The sequence below is a fragment of the Bufo gargarizans genome, chromosome 8 (genome assembly GCF_014858855.1).
Source record: "Bufo gargarizans isolate SCDJY-AF-19 chromosome 8, ASM1485885v1, whole genome shotgun sequence".
Classification (NCBI taxonomy): Eukaryota; Metazoa; Chordata; class Amphibia; order Anura; family Bufonidae; genus Bufo; species Bufo gargarizans.
Window position 1 is genome coordinate 158113554 of NC_058087.1, and position 22317 is coordinate 158135870.

At 43.8% G+C, this 22317-nt stretch overlaps 1 protein-coding gene across 3 annotated transcripts in view; it reads right to left on the bottom strand.

The window, feature by feature from the left end:
* Positions 1 to 548: 548 nt before the first annotated feature.
* LOC122945765 (lipopolysaccharide-induced tumor necrosis factor-alpha factor homolog) overlaps positions 549 to 22317 on the bottom strand; it is a 54954-nt gene continuing 33185 nt past the window's right edge. For 2 of the 3 annotated variants that reach the window (XM_044304942.1, XM_044304943.1), the window contains exons 2-5: positions 10293 to 10361; positions 7096 to 7155; positions 3115 to 3277; positions 549 to 1267 (exon numbers count right to left, since the gene is read on the bottom strand). In XM_044304942.1, the coding sequence (XP_044160877.1) occupies positions 1159 to 1267; positions 3115 to 3277; positions 7096 to 7155; positions 10293 to 10347 (387 nt within the window). In that variant the 5' untranslated portion in view covers positions 10348 to 10361 and the 3' untranslated portion in view covers positions 549 to 1158. Of the gene's footprint in view, positions 1268 to 3114; positions 3278 to 7095; positions 7156 to 10292; positions 10362 to 18361; positions 18425 to 22317 lie in introns of those variants that run through there. The other variant, XM_044304944.1, reaches the window with a different exon arrangement.

A 22317-nucleotide genomic window follows, 5' to 3' on the forward strand; every position in this document is an offset into this window, starting at 1 on the left:
TCCTGGATGGCTCTTACTGGGAGTAGTCAAAGTGCTGGATGGTTGACTACTCACCATGTTCCAGGCCGGGTTTTGCCAGGCATAAATACCAGCCAGCACTGCCAGGTGGATGGATTTACCTCCCTCTGACAGTGGAGCTCAGGAGTCTGTGTGCTGTGAACTGAGGGCTGTGCTTGGATTTGAAGGTTTGAGCCGGGCTGGAGGACTCAGGCTCCTCTAAAGGCGAACAGTCCACCTATGGACTTGATAAGGCTGAACTGCTAACAGGGTGTGTTTTAACACCCAGGAGAAAAGGTCGCTTTTATTGTTTATGGACTTTCCTTGTGTGTGAACAAACACCAAGTTAACTGCGTTTTGTGATACACCTTATCTGCATTTTGTTATACACCAATGTGTGAATAAACACCGCTGTTTGATTCAAGAACTGTGTACTTTGCCTGTATACTGCATCCGCTAGTCCTAACTACCAGAGCGAATCCCCACAGTAGTTATAAACTATATATGTAACATGGTTATTTTTTCCTAATTGCAAATTACGTCACAGTGTAATAATTATAAGCAGCATATGCCTTTAATAATAAATTCAAATCTGACAGCAGAGTTAGAGATAATACTTTATAAAAGCTTGAATTTTTTTATAAAAGAACATGTAAAGAGATATAAACAACGAAAACTGAAAAGTACACTTTAACATATAAAGATGCACTCAGACAAAAGTGTTATCTTTTGTTTCAACTGTAATTTTCTCTTCAGTGCTTTATTTCTAAATTAATCAGCCTCTGTTAAATTCCATGACCAACAGCCTGGCTCTCCAAATCCACAGCTCTTTAGTCTGGACTAGTAGTCAGTTTCACTCAATGCGAGTTTCCTAGAAATGCATCCAGAGACTGAGTCCTGATCCACACTGAAGTGCGGGCCACATGGTACAATGGAGGAGCAGAACACAGGCTGATAAAGAGCACTATCTACCTGATGTGCATTACAAAAGGACTAAAAGTGCTTCTTTAATACATGATCCACTACACATATGATTATTAAGCCAGATCATATATTTAAGGAGCTCAGACAAGGTAATCATTTATATACTGAATATGTTGGTGTAAAATCTTCACATTATAGTGCATTCTTTTTATTTCCTGCATAGCCAAGGAATTTCATTCAGAGCCTTTTATATTTTGATAGGTGATGATTGCAGTTGGGGCAATAGTGGTCGACATCCTTACAGCTGTCCAAGCAGAAAGGAATCAGGCAGCATCCTAACCAGCAACTATAGAAGAAGAGACAATTAGATAAGAAATAAATCAAGAGTTCACAGAAAACAAGCCGCCCCAATCCTGGATGGGATTCATGACGGGTTTGAATGTATGTCACTTATTGTTGATCAGATAATTTGCAATAATGTCATGAGTGAAGTATTTAAAAATTCGAGTCGGCTGCTTCGCCAAATTTTACAAAAGAAAGAGCATCTCTTTGTAAGGAGTAGTTGCAATGATTGCGATTGATCAGCTCCTTGACCTTGTGCCCCTCAGATGCCGTGTTCATAGCTGATCGCAGCATCTGACAGTAATAGAGTGTGAAATTAAAAAAGAAAATCATCCATTTGATTGCGACGAGCCAGCCACCCATATCTTGATTGAAGATCTAGCGGGAAATCTCTTTTGGCCTGTGATGACATCATCACGTCAGCCAGCATGGTGACATCATAAGTCATCACGCACAGAATTTCATGAGAGATCTTCAAGATGGCAGCGGAAGCGGACAGCTCTTCGCGATCAAGTGGATGAGGCAAGTATGATTTATTTCTTTTTTACCGCCATTCAGGGAATAATTCAACTTTGGGGTGAATCCAATTTTCTATGAAATTCGGGTCTAAGTCCACTTTGTGGACTTCGATTCGCTCAACACTAGTAAATGTAGCAAGGCTAATTCTGAGGAGTTGCTATACGGGGTGCAGAGGTAGCAGTCGCTGCCAGGCCCTGGTCCTTGAGGAGGTCCAGAGGTTCTTCTACTCCCATTTGTATTAGTCAGAGGTCTTATAAAAGATTTTACATTTGGGAACTGGATCTGAGCTCAATCTACCAACAGAAATAACATTTTGGGATGTGTATGGTTTGATTGGATTCCAGAAAATTTGGCTTGTCCAGGCTTTAAGTACGGCTTATATAAAACCTCCCCGATAAATAGGCAGCCCTGTCTGGTTTGCCCATGCCCAAGGCAGGGCTTAAATGCCTTGAAGTTACCAATAGAAATGTTGGCAAGTACGTGAAATACGTCATACATTTGGGTATGACTTTTTTGTTTTCAATCAGCCCTGAATTTAGCTCTGCTTTGCATTTTTTTTTTTATTGCACCAAACCTGCCCAGTTTCTATAAAGCATTGAAAGGGTTGTCCGTTTTTGGGAGTAACACACAGCACTTGGGATGCCCCTGCAATAAAGTATAGATGATCACTTACCTGCAGATCCCACGCTTCCTCCCTGGGCCAGGCTTTTAGCCCAACTGCAGCAGTGACATCACATTGACAACATATGACCACTGCAGCCAATCACTGATGGTGGAACAATAAGGCCATTTATTGGCTACCGAGGTCACATGTTGTCGATGTGATGTCACCACTGCAGCTGGGTAAACAGAGCCCAGGGTGGGATTTTATAGGTAAGTATTCATCTATTCTTTATTGCAGGCACATCCTAAGTGTTGTCTTGTTTCTTTCTAAAACCGGACAACCCCTTTAAATGCTTTAGATGCTTTATTTTTTCCATTTTTTTTTTTTAAGGATTTACTAGGGTACAGCCAAAGGTAGTGAGTTGCACTGAAACAGGCTGTTGCTGCAGTGGCAATTCTGCCAGGATCACAGCGGGTCTTCGGCTGCATTCAACATTGGCATTGCAAAGTCTGAAGGCGGTGGGAAAAACGCAAAGCATAAGTTGACATACTGCGGATCGATAACCCAGGACTTCTCAGCAGTGCATGGATCAGTTACTGCAATCTCATCCACATCGCTGGTACTGTAAATGCTGCAGACTTTCCACATGAACTTCCACGGTGGAGAATCTATAGCATTTACGCTGCGTGCAGCCATATGTTAATATTCTCTTTCATTAGAGTGCTTACCCAAGCAGACAGAGGATGCCAAAGATCAGCCAGACAAGGAGTCCAGTGTTATATTCTATACGCGTCACTATGTTCTGCCGACAAACAGGACAGGTGCATGATGCTGGCGTGTCCGTGAATGATGTTCCCATGATCACTGTTGTGGTTACAGGGGCCATAACCACTGTGAGAGAGAAGATTAAAAAAAATATATAAATGTAGAGTTATAGCAGAGGCAACAGAGCTGGGTCCAGCATACCAACATTAAAGAAGCCACTCAAGAAAAAACACACCGCCGTCTCACATATACAAGTAAAACAACACATAGGAAAAACAGGTTTACATAACTTACATTTTTACTACAATAACCTATCTAGGCACTGCAGTATATTATGCACTAAATCAGACAAGTGTGAACATATCCTTAGGCAGCAAAACTGCAGCGTACGCAATGATAGTAGATTTATTAAAGCAGGTCATAAATTTAAAGGTTATGGTATGGACACATTTTGGTGCAATTTTTTGTATTATTGCATTCTACTCATTTTAAGCTAAAATTATTTTTTCAAGTGGTCTATAAGTTTTCCTCTACAGCTTTCAATTTCAGTGCATGTGCAAGCTAGCAGGCTCTCTGCTCACACTGAATCCATCAGAGAACCGCACTGATGGCTCAATCTGTAATCCTTATACCTGAAAGGGGTTATACCATGACTAATGTAAACAATGAAAATCAGACATCATATAGTACACAACAATCTCTTTCTAACAAAGCCAGAACCAGCCCTGTACCTCACATGGATCCAGAGATCTCCCCATTCATTTCTCTGCTAGATTTATATCAAGCTGGCTGCTCAGAGGGTGTGTCTTTTCTGCTGCAGCTCAGGGGGCGTGTCTCAGCTCTCCCTATCACAGCTCAGGGGGCGTGTCTCAGCTCTCCCTATCACAGCTCAGGAGGCAGTTGAAGGATGACACTGAGCATGTGCGACCATTTCAGTGAGCAGGATATAGAAATAAGAAAAAGCAAACAGGTGGCGCTATACAGGTACATGTTATTGAATAACTCAGCGGTTGTGCTAAAATTTTTATTACATGAAATTACAAAAGTGTTCAGATCCAGGGGCTGTTTTGAAAACTGTAGAATACTTTTCATGGGACAACCCCTTTAACTTCTGACTGCTCATAAACACCTTTTTAAGCTAAATTCTTATGAGTTTAAGAATTTAGTTATAATGGGTGTTTATTAGCTATTAGGAAAACATAGGTAATGGCTACAGATCCAGCTGACAGTAGTTATCTGACAAGTTAGTGTAAAGATAGTCTATAAATGCATTGAAAGTAAATGCTATAGAGGAAAACTGTTGAAATTTTTGAATAAAGGCCAAATGGAAAAAATAATCTTAATTGTCTTAATGGGACAACCCCTTCATTCATGCTGTGAAATATCCATGTATGTATATGTGTGGCCATAAGAGACACAGCTGGAGCCTATTAACTAATTGCAACTACATTGTTTCTTCAGTCTTGATTGTTAAAGGGGTTGTCTGGCTTCCGGAGAAAAGTAGACAATCCCCGGCATCCCCTGGAAATAAAGAACCGGTACGTGTGTACCTGACAGATCCTGCACTGCCTCTCCAGTTCTCCCAGCCAGGCTTTATTTACCAGGCTACAGCCGTGATGTCATATCATCAACACATGATCACTGCAGCCACTCACTGGCCTCAGCAGTGATGTGCACAGGCGTGGGATTTCAGATGTAGAAGAGAGTGACATCAGGAAGATACTGGGCTGGCTGAAAGCTAAGCAGGGGAGGAGTTATCCACAAGTAACGCCAGGCGGCCTGAGTACTTGCAGCAATGGGCACCTCCCCTGGGCACTTGTGATCCTCATTTGCATATACCTTCAAAGTTCATTTTTTTGGAGCTTTAAAGACACAGAAAAGCCAAAGAAAGGTACCAGTTGTTTCCTGTATATGTGTCCACAAAGCGTTGTGAGCTGTTTGAGACATGTAAAGTTGCTGACAAACTCACCTTCAGAGATGAGGCTGGGAAGATCAATCGCTGCAACATTACAGAGGTCGTCTCACTTCAGCCAGTGGCATTTGTCATGTAGAGAAAGTTAATACAAGACACTTACTAATGTATTGTTATCCATATTGCATCCTTTGCTGGCTCATATTATACACTGCTTGTTTCCATGGTTACGACCACCCTGCAATCCATCAGCAGTGGCCGTGCTTGCACACTATAGGAAAAAGCACTCTTGTAATCCCGGCCACCAGAAAGGCCGACGCTTTTTCCTATAGTGTGCAAGCACGACCACCACTGATGGATTGCAGGGCGGTCGTAACCATGGAAATGACCAGTGTATAATGTGAATCATGCCATCAAAGAAGGCAATATGGACAATCACAATACATTAGTAAGTGCCTTGTATGTACTTTCTCTACATGATAAATGCCACTTGCTGAAGTGAGACGACCCCTTTAAGAATCTGGGGCTCAGCAACCCATGTGTCCTTTTAGAGCACATAAGGGACTCACGTAAAGTGAACGTGTCCTGTCACAGATATAGGAAGATGGAAGATCTGCCAAACCTAGGCTATAAACAGGACGGTGCTTCTCCTTTCCAGATCGATGTTTATCGATACCTGAATGAAAGTTTACCGGAACTTTGGATCAGCCGCGCTGTAGTAAACGATTAACCAATGTTGCTCTGGCCTCCATGATCACCAGATCTAACACCCTGCACCTTCTTAGGCCTCTTTCACACGGGCATCATGTTTTTTGCCCGGATAAGAGGCGGGTGCGTTGCGGGAAAATGCGCGATTTTTCCGCTGCGAGTGCAAAACATTGTCATGCGTTTTGCACTCGCGTGAGAAAAATCGCGCATGTTTGGTACCCAAACCCGAACTTCTTCACAGAAGTTCGGGCTTGGGATTGATGTTCTGAAGATTGTATTATTTTCCCTTATAACATGGTTATAAGGGAAAATAATAGCATTCTGAATACAGAATGCTTAGTATAATAGTGCTGGAAGGGGTAAAAATAATAAAAAAGTTAACTCACCTTCTCCTCTTGTTCGCTGTAGATCCCGGTCTGTTCTTTAGCTGTGGGCTGAAGGACCTGTGGTGATGTCAGATCACATGCTCCAATCACATGGTCCATCACAATGGTGATGGAGCATGTGATCTGACATCACCATCAGGTCCTTCAGCCCACAGCTAAAGAACAGACCGGCATCTACGCGAACAAGAGGAGAAGGTGAGTTAACTTTTTTATTATTTTTAACCCTTCCAGCACTATTATACTAAGCATTCTGTATTCAGAATGCTATTATTTTCCCTTATAACCATGTTATAAGGGAAAATAATACAGTGAATAGACTGTCACCTAGAACCCATGCGTGAAAATCGCACCGCATCCGCACTTGCTTGCGGATGCATGCGATTTTCACGCAACCCCATTCATTTCTATAGAGCCTGCGTTACGTGAAAAACGCACAAAGAGGAGCATGCTGCGATTTTCATGCAACGCACAAGTGATGCGTGAAAATCACCGCTCGTGTGCACAGTCCCATAGAAATGAATGGGTCAGGATTCAGTGCGGGTGCAATGCGTTCACCGCACGCATCGCACCCGCACGGAAAACTCGCCCGTGTGAAAGGGGCCTTACTGTGGGGCTACATCAAGAACTCAGTCCCCCTTCCCCCAGCCACAGAATCTGGATGATGTTTTACTAAAAAACTGCTTTCCATATCCAAGGATATACTGGAACGTGTCTGGCAGAACTGAACTACCGCCTAGACATCTTCTGTGTCACCAATGGAATTTTGCACCATTCTATAATATAATGCATTATAGCGGACATGCTGGACTACTAATTGCTGCTCTCCCTCTGCTTTTCTTTCAGACCACCAATTCTGCTATTGGAAACTTATTGCAAAGTTATTCTGTTTAGTATATTTGCTAAATAAAAACTGATTTAGTGTGAGTATTGCACTCTACCTGTGGGTTGTGGTCCTCCAGCTCCATAAGGTGGGGGGGGTGGATAAGCTCCGCCAACACCTATATGAAAAACAAAACGAGAGATACTCACACTGAGATATGGAAAAATGTTCTATGAAACAGCATTGTCTAAATGTAACAATGACATTTTAATATTTCCATAACATGATAAAGGTGTCACCTGGCTGGGAATATTTGTCTCTTTTTTCTCTTTTCGCCGAACATGCGAACATATGGAGAAATTTGCGCCCGCCATATTCTTTTACATTGTGAAGAACTTTGACCCATGACACATCCAGCAGGTGGTACAGGACAGCCAATTGAGACATTTCAGCACATGGACAAACCCCCTACCTTATAAATAAACCTGACCTGGCCGCCATTTTGCATTTAGTGTTTTGCCAGTGTAGGGAGAGGTTGCTGTGTGGAGCAGGGACAGGCTGTTAGGGACACCAAATGCTAGCTAATAGGGCCACAAAAGTCCTTTTAAGGACTGGTATAGGTGTGCTATCGATAGGTGTGATACACAGAGGGGTGCGATATACTTATAATATACTTTTATAATGAGTCAAAAACACATAGATCTATATAGTGATCACCTGGAAGTCAGGGGCCTGTGGTCTAGAGGCTTACTAGGGCCATTTATATATAGGGTAAAGTTCCGGATGGGGTCGCTCTTATCAGGGCAGGTGGTCTGTGGTTAGGCTATCAGGGCCAGAATAGCACCCCCCCCCTGTAGGGCAATATCAGGGGCGGTTCTTTGCCCACCCTGTCCTTCAATACCACATAATCATTTAGCCCAGGGATAGATGTTTTTTGCTTTCCCTCCTGGATTCATCGATGTGCACTGGAACCCCCCGGATTGTGGTAGGACATATGGTTTCTGATTTGGTGCCGCCGAGCACTTGTTATTGCGACCACATCTATGCTTTTTGCTTAACTTTAATATTTTTATTTATTTTCATTTTGAGGGATATCTTTTCCATTCACACGTCTGCAAAATGGGTCCGCATCCGTTCCGCAATTTTGCGGAACGGGTGCCGACCCATTAATTTTTTATGGAGCCATAATGTGCTGTCCGCATCCGCAATTGCGGATCCACATCCGCGTCTGTGCTTCCGTTTCCGCCAAAAAATAGAACATGTCCTATTCTTGTTCGCAATTGCAGACAAGATTAGGCATTTTCTATTCTAGTGCCGTCTATTTTCTGTCCACAAATTGCGGAATGCACATTGCCTGTGTCCGTGTTTTGCGGATCCGCAAAACACTTACGGACGTGTGAATGGACCCTCATAGTAACATTATTAAAGGTTACGTTTTATCTTTATGTGTATTCTAATGGATTGCCTTCCTTGTACAATGTGATAATATACTTTCTATGTCAGAAAGTATATTATAGTGCATTTGTATTGTGCGGCAGTTGTGTGCGGTTCTGCTGCGATACTGCAGGTATATAGAGTGACAAGCGTTATTGGAACAAATAATTTCTACTGGTGTGATATACCCGTCGTCTCCCCAAAAAACTGATTGAAGCGGGGTGTTATATACCAATATACTTTCTTTATAGTGCATTTTGGTACTGTATAGTGCATTTGCGCATGTGCGTACACGAAAATGATATTGCCGATATTTTGCATAATTTTTTTTTTTTTTAGGGAGATCGCTACTTCGAATAATACATCTGGTATGTCACTGTCCATGTTGTGGGACTATTTGTGCACTTCTAGTAATTATTTCTTGGCTGCAAATATGAGCTGAAGGTTTTTCAGGTTTGCATGATATTAAAAGGAATGGGACCCGTCGCGAACTTGCGGTTCGCGAACATTTGATCGCGTTAGCAAACCGTCCCAGCAGATGTTCGTCCATCACTACTCATTTCACCGATAACACTCCCAGAAAATGACCACTCAGCCAATCACTAGCCACAGTGGTGGCCTACTTCGGTCAGTGACTGTATGAGTGGACCAGGAAGAGGAGACCAGGTGGAGTAACGTTTTTCATAGGTGTGAAAGATATAAAGGGGTTAAAGGAGGATTTCCAAATTAGTTATAAATGTCTGATAGATACAGGTACAATAGTTGCCAACAGTCCTGAATTTGCTGAGACTGTCCCTAATTCTCAGAGCCAGTTCTGACCATTTTGGGCTGTCCTAGGGCCAAAAAAGGTGGGCCGTATGTAAGCCCCACCAGTATATGGGTAGTCCCTGTGGGACTGGGTGTTTCTGGGGGCTTGGCGCTTATATGTCCAAATTTTACCAACTGCAATGTTGGTTTGGATGGGGTCCTACCTCTCGGACCCGCACATTCCTCCATCCTGGCTGGTGAGCCAGTCTTAAGCCATTGCACCCAAGCAGAGTAGGAGTGGAGAAGTGGTCATGCAGGTTTCTGGCTTTCTGCATTCACTACTACAGGAATTACAGAAAAATATGAGCAAGCATGCGCAGCTGTTTCCTCGTCTCCCATAAAAGGGAGTGGAGACGCACATTCACAGCCGCCTCTCCATTAACTCCCCGGTTCACCAGGCAAGATGGGGGTAGACAGTTCTCACCAACACTCCATAAAATAATACTGACGGAGAATCTTTTCATATAACTCTACACTGTGCCATTCCTCTGTTATTCCTTCTGGAGGAGCATGTAGAAATTGAGAATGACCACTGTCAATTGGTCTTGTTCCTACTCATTCTAAAACCGTACAATCAATGCTGACTGTATTACAGTGTGGACAGATGACCCCCACTGACAAGCTGAAGGAAACGCAGAGTTGTCAATTTATTTATACATATTCAGTAGGAAATTCAAACAAATCGAATTTACTACGATAAGCTTATTACCAGATAAGTGGCAATTGCTCATTGTTATGAAAGTCTTCTGCACTGTCTGCATGATGCGTCCATTCTCAACATGGCTGCTGATGGAGAAGACCTGTCCACCAGCCTCCTCCATTGAAAACCACTGCGCATGGGAAACTAGCGCCTGTGCAGCGTGAGAAAGCTAAGGAACGAGTCTGGTCACGTGTCCTTCTCTCAGCAGCCATGTGAGGAATGGGAGCACTGTTCAGACAGTGCAGAAGGCTTTAGTGACAAAAGATTATCGCTGAACTGGTAATACGTTTATATCAACATTTCTCAATATAGCAGTAAAAATAAGAGGCCAAGCCCCTTTAAATAATCACTTGATGAAACATTGGTAAACCCACCTGGTTGTGAATAAGCTGGAGTGGCAGTTGGGTACCCCTTATCTGGATTATACATGATTTAATTTTCACCTGCATCAGAAAAGAAAAGGAAAGAAAGATCAGAATTTGAAAAATTATTCCATGGTTTTCCCATCTCATTAAAAGGTCATATATAGCTCGGATAGATCAATACTATCTGATAAGTATGGGTCTCTCTAGGACCCCCACCAATTCTTAGAATGAAGGAGCTGCGACTATCATCTAACAGGCCTTTCATACTCAGGATTGGTGGTAGACCCAGAAGTGGGACCTCCGCTAATCACAAAGTGATGGCATATTGCTAGAATATGCCATCACTTTATGCATTGGAAAGACAGATAATTACTTTATTGTTAAAGGCTATTGACATTGGACACCTGTAGGGAAATCTTTTTTTATGATTAGAATTTTACTCATTTCGGGCTAGAAATCACTATTTCAATTGGTCTTTATTAAAATGTTCAGCCCCTTTTGAGATACAGGGGTTACAAATCTGTCTGTTTGCAGAGTATTCACTTCTCAGTCCCTACAGCTGACATACAGCTCTTATCTCCTGACCTCAAAAATACTCCTCATAGCTAAACTGTTATAAAACTGATAAGGATATGGCGTAATTGAGTGTTTATGAGGTCTAGAGATCAGTGTCACATGAGCTGTCAGCTGATTGAACCCAGGAAGGACAGGATTTCTAGCCACATTTCTCAAAAATGTTCTCACAATTTTTAATAAAGACCAAATAAAAAAAAAGATTTTTAGTCCAAGGTGACCATAGCCTTTAAAATCATTTGTTTATTTAAAGGGGTATTCCCATCTAGATTCTAGGATATGCCATCAATGTCAGATAGGAGCGGTTCCCAGACATGGAACCCACACCTAGCTCCAGAAAAAGACCTCTGAAGTTAACAAGCAAAGCAAAAAATAAAAAAGATGGAGACAGCACGTCCAATATGTAGAAATTTATTACTGATGCAACATTTCGGCTGGAGAGCCTTTGTCAAGGCTCTCCAGCCGAAACGTTGCATATGGAATGCATTTCCATACAATGGACGTGCTGTCTCCATCTTTTTTATTTTTTGCTTTGCTTGTTAACTTCAGAGGTCTTTTTCTGGAGCTAGGTGTGGGTTCCATGTCTGGGAACCGCTCCTATCTGACATTGATGGCATATCCTAGAATCTAGATGGGAATACCCCTTTAAATAAACAAATGATTTTAAAGGCTATGGTCACCTTGGACTAAAAATCTTTTTTTTTATTTGGTCTTTATTAAAAATTGTGAGAACATTTTTGAGAAATGTGGCTAGAAATCCTGTCCTTCCTGGGTCCATCTTTTTTATTTTTTGCTTTGCAGAGTATCCTAATTTTATTAGGAAACCTACCACTTCGCCAGGAGACGTGCACCCGTCACCCATATTGTAGGAGTGCTGTTCATGTGGTTTTATTTCAACTTCCTGAAGTGAGCAAAGAGCAGCAGCATATGCGCAACCACCCTCCGTTCACTGCTTGGGCCTCCTAATAATAGCTGAGCTTGCTCACTCGGCTATTTTCGGGACTCCCACAGCGATGAATGGAGAGCACAATGTTCATGTGCTGCATACTCTCAATTAAGGGCCCAGTTCTTTAGATTGGTGCAGGTCCCAGAGGTGGGACCCACACCTATGTGACATTGATGGCATATCCTATCGATAGGACAACCCCTTTAAAACTAAATATTTATTTGCCACTACATGTAATACACAGGTAAAACAGCACAGTGGTAGCAGGGGAGGGTAAATGTTTTTTGGGACACAAGCTACATTTAATTGAACTGGGCCTGCCTCTTCCTGAGGCTCATGCACTCAACTGTTGCTTGTTTTATGGTCCGCAAAACACGGATACCGACCGTGTGCATTCTGCATTTCGCAGAATGTCCAGCCCATAATAGAACAGTTTTGCGGACAAGAATAGAACATGTTCTATTTTTACGCAGTACCATCTACTTCCACAACCCAGTATGTGGAGCTGTCCTCTATATGCACCATGGTTCCCATTTATAACAAAAACCATGACACACAACTATGGATAGCAATGGTACTCAATAGACCCCACTGACTTATAATGAAGTTCAGCAGGGTCCTCTGAGGTGTCTATATATAAAGGGATATGCTCCTGATGCATCTTCCAGTGCAGTTGTGAAGAAAGTCTTTGGCTAGTGCAAAATAAATGGCAAGAAGACATGGGGGTGGGATGATTTACTAAAACCCACTTTTTGCGCTGGTCTTAGGCTACTTTCACACTTACGCTAGCTGGGTGGCAGGTGAACAGCCTGCTAGATCCGTACTAACGCTAGCCCATGTGTGCCGCCGGTCTGCTCCGGACCCATTCATGCTGAGAGGCAGCCGGACAAAAACTGCAGCAGTGGGTCAATGGATTTAAATCAAAACAATATCAAAAGCACCTTGTGTTAAATGGGGTTATCCTGGAAATAACATTGATAAGACCATCAATATCAGATCGGCAGAGGTCCAACAAGCGGGACCCCCACTGATCAGCTATTAGGAGAAGCCGAGTGCTCCGTGAAGGCCACTGCCTCTTCTTAGGCCATATGATGTCACCATAAATCAGTCACGTGGCCTAGTAGCAGCCCCAAGTGAATGGGGCCGAGTTGCAATGCCAAGCACAGCCACTGTATATTGTATGGCGCTGTGTTTGGTGGGGTGCCAGGAGCCAACGTTCAGACAAAATTTATACAATTCTTAGTTCTGAGGCACATGAAGAATGGTGGTTGCAATAAACATATTTACAAGGCATATAGGTTTAGGCCTCTTTCACACGTCCGTTTCTGTAGTTGATCCATAAAGATGTCCACGAAGGATCCATGTTTGGCGTGTTTTTTTTCCCTCCATGTGTCATCTGTGTTCCACGAACACTACTAGGCTATAAATTAATTTATAGAGCATTTCCTATCGATAGTCTGCAAAAATCACTGACAGAACACAGGTGCCATCCTTGTTATGTCAAAGTTTTCACAGACCCTTAGTGGCACATTTACATACCTCCCAACTGTCCCGGATCCGGCAGAACTGTCACGGATTTCAGTGGCTGTCCCGGGGTCCCGGTACCGTGGAGGTATGTCCCGCTCTCTGGCAGCTGTCTTCCATGGGAAGTAGAGACAGCTGTCTGTAATGATGAAGCAGAGGGGCATCCATCCGCTCTCTGCTCCATCATTCCTCCCCCTGTCAGCGCTCCACACTGCAGGTCTGGGCAGGTGGTGGGGCTGGCCGGGAGCTCCGTGCATTCTGCCTGCTGCAGCTGGGGAACAAGGTGAGTATGTGGAGTTTATTCTTTAGTTTTTTTTACTGCCTGTGAAGGGGGCACTTTACTGGGCATATTACTATGAGGGGGCACATAACTGGGCATAACTACTGTGAGGTGGCACAGCTGGGCATAACTACTGTGAGGTGGCACCGCTGGGCATATTACCATGAGGGGACACATAACTGGGCATATTACTGTGAGGGGGCAAATAACTGGGCATCGCTATTGTGAGGGGGCACATATCTGGGCATAACTACTGGGAGGTGGCACATAAATGGGCATAACTACTGTGAACGTGAACAAATGGGCATAACTACTGTGTGGGGGCATATAACTGGGCATATTACTGTGAGGGGACAAATCTGGGCATCACTATTGTGAGGGGGCACAATCTTGGGCATATTACTGTGAGGGGGCACATATCTGGGCATCGCTACTGTGAGGGAGCAAATATCTGGACATAACTAGTGTCAGGTGGCACATATCTGGGCATAATCTGTGAAGGGGGCACAATGCTGGCATAACTACTGTGTGGTGGCATAAAGGGGGAATAATTACTATGTGGAGGCATTTAGAGGACTGGGTGGGATTAGGTGTTTAGTTATGTTTTGGGTGGAGTTAGAGGTGTGGCCTAATGCAGAAAAAATTGTCCCTCTTCCTCCTTTTCTAAAGTTGGGAGGTATGCATTTACAAAAACTGGTGTTTCTTTGTTTCCCCGAAGGATTCCACCTTTAATTTTCCAAAGGAGTTCTGAAAAATGAAAGGTGGAATCTGATTGGTTGCTATGGGCAACTAAGTCAGTTTTCCTTTACACCAGTTTTCCTTTTCACTAAATCTCCTCCATTAAAATCAATCAGTGCGTGGACTGTCTGTAGGAATACAGTTTACTGACGTGTGAAAGAGGCCTTCCGGTTAGAGCATCTGTATTAGGAACCAAAATGAGTATTGGGAGAGATTTATCAAAACTGGTATGAAAGAAAACTGACTTAGTTGCCCACAGCAACCAATCAGATTCCACCTTTCATTTTCAAAAGGAGCTCTGAAAAATGAGAGGTGGAATCTGATTGGTTGCTAGGGGCAACAGGTTCAATTTTCCTTCACACCAGTTTTGATAAATCTCCCCTATTGACATTGATAAAAGACAACAGGAGTTTCTTCCAATTGTATGTGTGTGACCAGCACTTTCTTAGCATGGAAGACTTCAGTCTGATTTGCCAACAAGACAAAGAAACGGTCTCAAAAGAACAACTGTTCTGTAATATGATCTGTTACAGTAAAGAAAGCCTCTGAACTTGACAGTCTCCTGCCGCGGTAAATCTATTTACAGGCGCAAATAGAAGCTAAAAATTACGCCAGCCAGGGGCTACAGGCGCACGGGCTGCCACAGGCAGATTTTAAGGCAGCGCAGAGTGGAAATCTAAGACCAACATCTTAGTTTTCCCCTAAAATAGTTGCAGGTCAAAACAGCAACCTAACAGCGCTGTTGTTCCCAGCATTTAGACTGTGCTACCTGTCCATAGGAGCCGGATGGCGCCACAAGCATCCAGTTATGGACAGTCCCAGTAAGGCCCCATTGACATTATTGTATTTTTGGGTTGGCATTTTGTGAGGATTGCACACAGACCCATTTATTTCAATCGGCTGTTAAAAATGCGGAGAGCATACTGTGTGCTGTCCGCATCCCTATGTCCATTCCGTAGTCCAGCAAAAAAGATAGAACGTCCTATTTGTATCCATTTTGCAGACAAGAATAGGCAATGTTACAATGCGTCAGCATAAAAAAAAAAACAGATGCAACATAAACATTATCCGTATTTTTTGCAGAATTAAGTTTTGCGAACCGCAAAATACATACGGTCATGTGAGTGAACCCTAAAACACATAACTGAGCATAACTACTGTGAGGTGGCACATAACTGAACATCACTACTGGGAGGTGGCACATAAATGGGCATAACTACTGTGTGGGGGCATATAACTGGGCATATTACTGTGAGGGGACAAATCTGGGCATCACTATTGTGAGGGGGCACAATCTTGGGCATATTACTGTGAGGGGGCACATATCTGGGCATCGCTACTGTGAGGGAGCAAATATCTAGACATAACTAGTGTCAGGTGGCACATATCTGGGCATAATCTGTGAAGGGGGCACAATGCTGGCATAACTACTGTGTGGATTGCATTTTGCAGACAAGAATAGGCGATGTTACAATGCGTCAGCATAAAAAAAAAAAAACAGATACAACATGAACATTATCCGTATTATTTGCAGAATTAAGCTTTGCGAACAGCAAAATACATACGGTCATGTGAGTGAACCCTAAAACACATATACAATATATAGAGCTCAATGAGCTGTATACATTATAGGGCTATTGGTCATAAAGGGAAGGTTCACAGGAGTGCTGTCCGCATCTTTTGCAGCCCCATTGAAGTGAATAGCTCCACATCCGACCTGCAAAAAATGCGGACCTAAAATATATTTGTGCACATGAGCCCTTAGACAGATTCATATTCACTTACACTGGTTTAATTTACTTGCGCATGAAAAAACTCTCATCTTTGCGGAGAAAAGGGAAAGTGACACTTCTAATGCACAAAAAAGTCGCACTTCACCACTTAAAACTGACGAAGAAAAGTATGCCAGCCCCAGAGTGGAGTAGACGAATGGTACTGACATATTGTCCTGATGAAGGGGGCAGTCCGCCCTTGAAACGCGTAGGCTAATACAAATAAAGACCCACTTTATTTTACCTACCTGAGTCCTGTTTTCTGCAGCAGCGCCGCTTTATACAAGGTTCACCTTTCTTTTAAACCTATTGAATATTCTCTATACCCCGGATACCGTGCTCCACGGCAACGGGTAAGAACCTGGGCAGCAGCAGCAGTCTTCCCCGCAAGCTGGACGGGCTTATACCAGCACAAGCGATTCATAGGAGTTGTGACTCATCACAACCCAATACGGTAAGTGCAATCAGTGCTTGTTTGTTTTTAATATTTTCATGCGGTTCTACACACGAGGCGCTGCCTCCTGTCTCTTTCTTTTTATTTATATATTGTTTCAGTGTCCGATGCGTTTTTTTTGCGGATAGGATGCGGACCCATTCATTTCAATGGGTCCGCAAAAAACAAGGACAGCACACAGTGTGCTGTCCGCATCAGTATGTCCGTTCCGTTGCTCCACTAAAAAAATTGTGCATGTCCTATTTTTTTCTAGTTTGCGGACAAGGATAGGCATTATTACAATGGATCCGTAAAAAAACCGGATCCGCAAAAAAAAAAAACGGATGCCATACGTAACATCATCCGTTTTTTTGCGGATCCGCAATTTGTGGACCGCAAAGCACATACGGTCGTGTGCATGTAGCCTAGCTAGGAGGAATAGATAAGCAAGGCTTTGAGTATCTATATGCTTAAAGTGGTTGCCCAAATTATTTTTTTATTCTATGTTTCTAACTAGGTAAATGTAACAGCTTTCCAATTAACTCACTTTATCTCCAGTGGCTGACCACGCCCCCCTGCACTGCTTGCTGCTGCTTATTGTTCTTTCCCAGGATTCTTAACCCCTTCAGCTGCACAGACTCAGGGCTGAAGTGTTTACTGTGTAGCTGCAGGCAGTGAGGAGACAAATGCTGGGCACAGGAGCAGAAAGAGAAGTTCTGCAGAGCATTGCAGGTAGGGGGAAGCTGGGACTTCTATACATGCAACATGCTGCTGAGTCTCTGCCTGTGTCACTCAGGGCAGCACTTCTGTTCACTCCCTTAGCAGTGTCATTATACAGCTGGGACTTGTAGTTCTACACATACAACATGCTGCAGAGTCTCCCAGCAGGCAGACATGTCACTCAGGGCAGCTCTTGTATTCACTCCCTTAGCAGTGTCTTTATACAGCTGGGACTTGTAGTTCTACACATACAACATGCTGCAGAGTCTCCCAGCACGCAGACATGTCACTCAGGGCAGCTCTTGTATTCACTCCCTTAGCAGTGTCTTTATACAGCTGGGACTTGTAGTTCTACACATACAACATGCTGCAGAGTCTCCCAGCAGGCAGACATGTCACTCAGGGCAGCTCTTGTATTCACTCCCTTAGCAGTGTCATTATACAGCTGGGACTTGTAGTTCTACACATACAACATGCTGCAGAGTCTCGCAGCAGGCAGACATGTCACTCAGGGCAGCTCTTGTATTCACTCCCTTAGCAGTGTCTTTATACAGCTGGGACTTGTAGTTCTACACATACAACATGCTGCTGAGTCTCCCAGCAGGCAGACATGTCACTCAGGGCAGCTCTTGTATTCACTCCCTTAGCAGTGTCTTTATACAGCTGGGACTTGTAGTTCTACACATACAACATGCTGCTGAGTCTCCCAGCAGGCAGACATGTCACTCAGGGTAGCTCTTGTATTCACTCCCTTAGCAGTGTCTTTATACAGCTGGGACTTGTAGTTCTACACATACAACATGCTGCTGAGGAATATTACTCACACCCACCCCAAATAGGGCTACAAAGGCATAAGTAGACATGAAAACGTATTCATCAACCGATACAAGTAGATAATACAACAGTCATTGGGGATCATTTACAAAGATCAGGCGTTTGACGCCCAGGCATTTAAAAAGTCCCAAAATGGGGTTTTGTGACATTTTTATGCCCTAAATTGGCGTAAAAAAAGCAAAACCACGCTGATGAAGGGTGGTTTATAATGAAGCCCATTAGGCTTTTAAATCTGGACAAATAATGGTCAATTCTTACCAACACTGCAGGTTCAATTCAAACACTTCAAAGGATGATAATATGTCAGGTATATGTAGAGCTCCCACAGCGCAGCCACACAGCACACTGCTCCCAGCCGCTCAGTCACACCTAGACTCACCTAGGCTATCAATGACCTTCCCACCCAGTTACTGGCAACAAATCCTTCTAGGACTGACATCACTCAAGAAGCCTGTAACACAGCAAATAAAATGCAAAACTTCATGCAAATTTTTTTTTTAACACTCACTTTTACACTCAGGGGCGGACACAGACAGCAGAGGGGCCCTGTGCAAAGAATGTGCCTGGGCCCCCAAACAAGTTTAACAGTTCACACAGTCCATACAGGTGCGCTGTGCTCTCTTTAGGAAACCCTTGTCATGGGTGCGACTTCCCATTCCTCCGATAGTTGCACAGGTGATGTTTTACAGTTTGGACCGTAGTATTTGGTCTCCGGCGCTGATTCCCTCCCTGCACAAACAGCCTTATCTCTCATGATTCAGAAGATCGGAAATTGATCAGAGCGGAAATCAGGAATATTCTGCCCACATACACCGTGTGGACTGTGTACTTATAGGACAGGATTGTGGTGCATTGGTTCAGTATTATTCAATGAGTTACACAGGATGAGAAAAACAGCGCCACACCTGTCCATGGGTGGTGTCTGGTATTGCAGTGTAAAGTGAATGGGACAGAGCTGTAATACAGTAGGCGAGATGCAGAGAACTTCCACTTTGTCACTTGAAAAAGGTGTAATTTCAGGTCATGTTCATTGCTGCGGCACCCCTGCTTTCTAATCCCTTACTCATCCATTTGTCATATCGCACATTCCTCCTGAAACGCCCCCCCCCTTCCATGTGTAACCTGTCATTTCACACTTTCCTCCTGTCCCATTGAGAGGAGCTGTGAATATAACAAGAGGCAGGAAGTGTGTGTTGTGTGCAGCGGGGGAGGGATGTGTTGTAGGCACACAGCCCTGGAGGAGGGGGGTTACATCCATTATAATTAGGATTATTATTGCTCCCGTCCTCTGCGTCCCCTGTCCAGCCGGTCACACATATAATGGGACGAAACGAGGGGAGATGGCGATCATTAGCGATTGATAATATGTTACTGTAACAGCATTTACCACTGGTGTAAATTTGTTTCATCAGACCTGACTGGTCGGGGACTTGATTTACTATTTATTTATATTTTTTGCTGGATTAACCCTTTGAGGGAACACAATTGCAGCAGTAAGGATCAGCGATATGTCACAAGTCGTTCCCCCCCCTATCTGCTTAACTACTTCTAACTACTTCTTCCGCTCCGTACTCGCGGCTTCCCAGGCGTGAGTTCATTGCGCAATCCCGTCGGCGCGTGCTCCCACGAGACCTGCCGCGGGAGTTCACGGGTCTCGCGGGATTGCTCAACGAGCTCACGCCTGGGCATGCCGCAAGTACAGAGCGGAAGAAGTATACAAATCACCTGTCAGACCTCATATGGTATATTGTGGCGCATTTACTAAGGGACTTGTGTACAATTTTGAGTACCCAAATGGGTGGGTAACAGTGAGTAACAAATTCAGGAATATTCGGAATGGAAGACATAAGGCTTAGAGGAGATGTAATTACCAGGTACAAATATATGACTGTAGTGTAGAGATCTCTCTAATGACCTTTTTATAGCTAGGCCTATAACCAAGACAAGCCCCATCCTCTATCCTTCACCAGGGTTCTTTACTGTAAGAGCATTAAGATTATGAATCTCTCTGCCACACAATGTTCTGGTGATTTTTGAAGTAGATCAGGAGGGGCTCGGATGACTTTCTCCAAAGACATAATATTGCACGTTATTTTTTATTTCCTCCAGATCAACTCTGCAGGATTATTTAACTTGCTTCCTTTTTTTCAACCCTATCAAGTATGTAACTACATCAGCCATTCTACTCAAGAGATACGATACATGTTTTTTGTTACATTGACAATAGTGCTTACGTGCCAAATCACATTTGGTGGCCAAAAACCAAATGCAGAACTCAACTGTAACAAAGCTCCCCCTTCTGTGTGCCTTATATAATTCTGCTATTTCATTACTGGCTCAACCGCCACTTCTGCATTTCCTATTGCCTTGGCCCTGCCTGTACCTCTGTGGCCTCCGACTTTACACAGCTACATGCTATAATAGGCTGGGTTCACACCACATTCAGTGTACATTGTGTACTGGGAACATTCTCCTGAAGAAGACATGCCCATAGACTATCATTATCATTCACAATGAGTCACACTGTAATGGAAAACATAGTGAACAGTGCTCTTTAAAGGGGTTCTCTGGGTCATTACCTAAATTGTCTCTTTCAGCTAACCCGTGGAAGGAAGAGGGTTTCCGCAGTACTTACCTTTCTGTTGCACCATTGATTTCTCAATCTTGGCTGTAATCAGGTGACTGCTCGACTGGCTGCAGACTCTTCCACTGAGGTCCCGACCGGATGTGCTCCTGTTTCTTCCTGTTCAGTTACATAATGCACATACACCTGAACAGGGGTGCACCTAGCCTTTCTGCTGACTGAGGAAAAAATTGAAATGGCGCCCCCCCACCCATCCGCATGCCAAATTCACGACCTAACCTTTTCCCTCCTAAAATTATATACAGCACTACCAAACATACAGGGCAATGTTGCCCTATACCTCTTACATCCAGTGAGTCTCCTCCGATGTAGATATTCTCTTTCCTCATCTCCTTCAGTGCAGATCACCGTGTATAGGCTGCCTGGCTCAGGCGGTGTGATGATTATGATGTCATCGCGCCGCTTGCTCTGGCCTATGATAGCCTACCGGCACTAGGCCTGAAGCCCATCAGAGGCAACGCGGGCAGGGAGATATCGCTTCCGCGCCCTACTACAGCATTCTGCTGTATCACTGTCCTGAGGACGCCGATACAGCTGAATATAGAGAGATGAGCGCTTCCACAATGGAAGGGCTCATTTCCCTCGGCCCTGCTGCTGCCCTCCACTTATCTACAGGGCCACACCGCCTGAGGCAATTGCCTTACCTTGCCTAATTGGCGGTGCAGCCCCACAGGAGCACATCCGGTGGAAGAGCCTGCAGCCATTCGGGTGGCCTCCTGATCATAACTGAGATTGCAGAATCTGTGACATGATGGAAGGGTAAATACACTGCAACTCTCTTATTTGCACAGGTTAGCTGAAAGAGATTTAGGTAAACCCCAGAAAATCCCTTTAATACAACTGTATACAAAATAAAACCTTTTTCTTCAGGGTGGGTCAAAGGCAGATTTATGCTTTTAAGACATCCCTGCATACAGTGTAAACCATGGGCATTGTGGAGGCATAAAATGCTGACATGTAGGGGCTCTATGTGCTGCTATACAGACTTTTCTGTGTGCAGGGTGAGCCCTAAAATGTTTATTTGCCTCCTAGCTGACCTGATTGTACTTAAAGGGGTTGTGCAGGGGTTTTGTATTGATGACCTATTCTAAGGATAGTACATCAATATGTTTTGCTGCACAATGCCTTTAAGTGTTAATTTTCCAAATTTCACAAGGTCTGATAGGCAGGAAGCACAACTGTCCTTCTATGGCAACCAAGCACAATATTAATGCTGTTTGTTTGCATTGAGAACGCATTCCATTGTTCATTACAAAACTGCACTTACTAGTGACAGATGGACAACAAAATGAGCTCCAAATCTGCTATTTTGTGGTTGATTGATATTGGGTTGTGATTGACCTTGGTTGCGTCGAGCCTCATTCACACATCCATGTCTGTGATGAAATCCGTGATAGGATGGTCAGTGATTCATTAGTGAAGATGTCCGTGAAGGATATATGTTTGGTTAGTGTGTCGGCTCTCAGGGTGTCATCCGTGTTTCACAGACACTGTACAGCTGAAAATAAATGTTCATAGCATCTCCTCTTAATGGTCCGTGACACATGGGTGCCATCCATGTTGCATCCGT